Source organism: Pyricularia pennisetigena (assembly GCF_004337985.1).
Source record: "Pyricularia pennisetigena strain Br36 chromosome 7 map unlocalized Pyricularia_pennisetigena_Br36_Scf_7, whole genome shotgun sequence".
Classification (NCBI taxonomy): Eukaryota; Fungi; Ascomycota; class Sordariomycetes; order Magnaporthales; family Pyriculariaceae; genus Pyricularia; species Pyricularia pennisetigena.
In genome coordinates, this window is record NW_021940919.1 from 544068 (window position 1) to 546538 (window position 2471).

The window sequence follows — 2471 nt, forward strand, 5'->3', positions numbered from 1 at the left end:
GCACATGCTGCAGGACAAAAGGTGTCAAGGTCAGGTAGGCCCGCTCTCTTTTGACTTCAGTCAGTTCCTGACCTGTCAATCCTTCAGTTGACAGGGCCTCCCTCTGTCCATGGGTCCATCTGCGTCATTAACCCCACGTTCTTTACCCCAGGCACATCTCATCATATCTCACATTTGCATCTGGAGCAAAATATTCCCAGCCCGCATCAGCCACCCGCTCCTTCTAAAGAAGCCCTGACACGACTGCTGCCCCTGTATCCCAGCCGCTATGTTATTTTCTCAGGGCCATAGGCCGGACCGGGGCCCACAAGGTTCACGGTTATTTGCCAACACCAGCGTGGAGGAGCATGCTACTTCGCCTGTTCTCACTCCAGGCTCAGATGCGTCTGACACGCTAAGACCAACCTACACCACCGCCGGCACCCTCTACAACCCTGGTACCGCTGCCTCCATTCAAGCTCCTATAAGGCGCAGGCGAAACAATCGCTGGCAGCCGTCACATGTGTCTGAATTGGCCGGTCTTCCCAAATCCATTCTTGCCAACCTGCCACTGAACATGAACAGGACCAGGTCCCCTGCAACGACCGCCTCCAGCCTCAAGCATTACGCGCCGCTCCAACAGAATTACGATCGTGCCATGACGCCGCCAGCAAAGGAGGATGTCTATTTTGAGTCTGGAGACATGGACACGGCTACTCTTTCGGTTCACTCTTCAATACCTCATGACCACGATCGGTTGTCGCAGGCCCGTTTGTTTGCCATACATACCGCCGACACTTCCAGAGCGGTATCGCAAAGCAGCAACAAAGAAGAAAGCGAAGATAGCGACTGTATGGTCGATGCTGCCGCTGACGCTTTGGCTGCTCGTCTGAACTTCAAAAGTCTCACTAGCCTTGCTTCTTATGAGAACCCTTCTCAGCAAATCGCCAAGCGTGCTTTGGCACGGGGCAGAAGTTCATTCAAGTACCCCGACTTGCTTCTGCACGGAACGGCAAACACAGCTCTACAGTCTCAAAGCTTTCGGCAACAAGAAAGGCCTCAGTCTACTGGTCTCTCACAGTCGTGTTCATCGGCCACCCGGGCCGATCGACAGTATGCCGGCTCTACAAGCAACCCAAAGGCGCTGTGGCCCGTCAACGAATCCGTTTTGAACCAGAATCTATCACAGCTGTCATTGAGTCGGGGACCTAAGGCTCTGGTCTCGGCCATTGATACAGCATATCCATCCGCTCTGTCCACAGGCCCAGGGGCTCCTCTTCCCCTGACAGCAGGCCCTCCAGGACTTCGTCAGTACCGACCGTCCTCGTTTGAGGCAAATGCACCTGCGGCTAGCACTGTATCTAAGCCGCCGAGCCGAATCCACGAGACCGAGAACGGGTTGCGGAAGAGGAATAAATCTCCTCTCTTGACTCTTCGAGAAGCCCACGAGCAAGATCTCAATTCTGGCCCCTACATTGACGATAGCTCTCTGCAGGACCAACTTGATTCCGAACCCCCAATAACAGACCGCCTCGAGCCGGCAAATTCAGATTCCGGCTTGCCGGATTTACTTGCTCGGACATCACTGACAAGCTCTTTGGTCTACGAGACCGAGTCTCCCGACAAGATTAATCAGTATTATCCCGATCAGCTCCCCCCTGACTACACACCAAGCAAGAAGTCAGATCTCCAAACAAGCGACTGGGAGGCAGAGTGTGTGGCACGCCGTCGTGTTCCCGGCCGCAGAACTGCAGAGCAACTTGCCCGCCATCAGAAAAGGGTTGATGAATCGTGGTACGCCGGTATCTCACGTATTCATCAGACTATGGACGACGCTATAGCGCAGATGCAGACAAGGCAGCTTCTCCATACCATTGGACGCCCAGAGCATGCCGATGCATTCAGCATGAGCGGGTCTACTTCAAGCCACCTGAGAGGGCGCGAACTCTCGTTACAAGACGTCATCAGCACGGATCGTTCGAGACATGCCGCTCCGCTCTTAAACATGGCCTTTGCGACCCTTTTAAGCTATGTCGACGAGTGCGGACCAAACAAACAACGTTCCCCCTTTATGGACTATCGCGAATGGCGCGACTTGAAGACTGCTGAAAGACATCGAGCTTGGTCGATGGAGAATTCAGAGTGGTAGATTTTTCACCATGGATCACCCCCGGCGGTGTTCGGTTGCGTTGGCCAAAGGAAAATGGCCACACGTTGTTGCCTTTGGAGACGTACACTGTTCTTAGTCATTATATTTCCCACCTCACTTCTGCCTTGTGGGTCCATATTGACGGAATATCACGAGGGACATAGGATTGGCAGCATTATGGAGAAACGGACATATCCACTGCGGAAAGTCTGAATCTGGATTATTTATGGGCGTTTTCTTCTTGTCTGTCTCTCTGACGAAAAGCACCAAGCCTTATTATTACTTTTTTTTCGTTGCTGATTTGCACAAGACATTGAGAAGCATAAAAGAGGCGGGATGTTGA

General features: G+C 52.9%; 1 protein-coding gene across 1 annotated transcript; it reads left to right on the top strand.

The window, feature by feature from the left end:
- Positions 1 to 268: 268 nt before the first annotated feature.
- Positions 269 to 2128, top strand: PpBr36_09811 (uncharacterized protein; the record flags this gene model as incomplete). The annotated part of the gene is made up of 1 exon (XM_029896930.1): positions 269 to 2128. One exon carries the CDS (start codon positions 269 to 271, stop codon positions 2126 to 2128), a length of 1860 nt encoding a protein of 619 aa, XP_029745069.1.
- Positions 2129 to 2471: the final 343 nt, after the last annotated feature.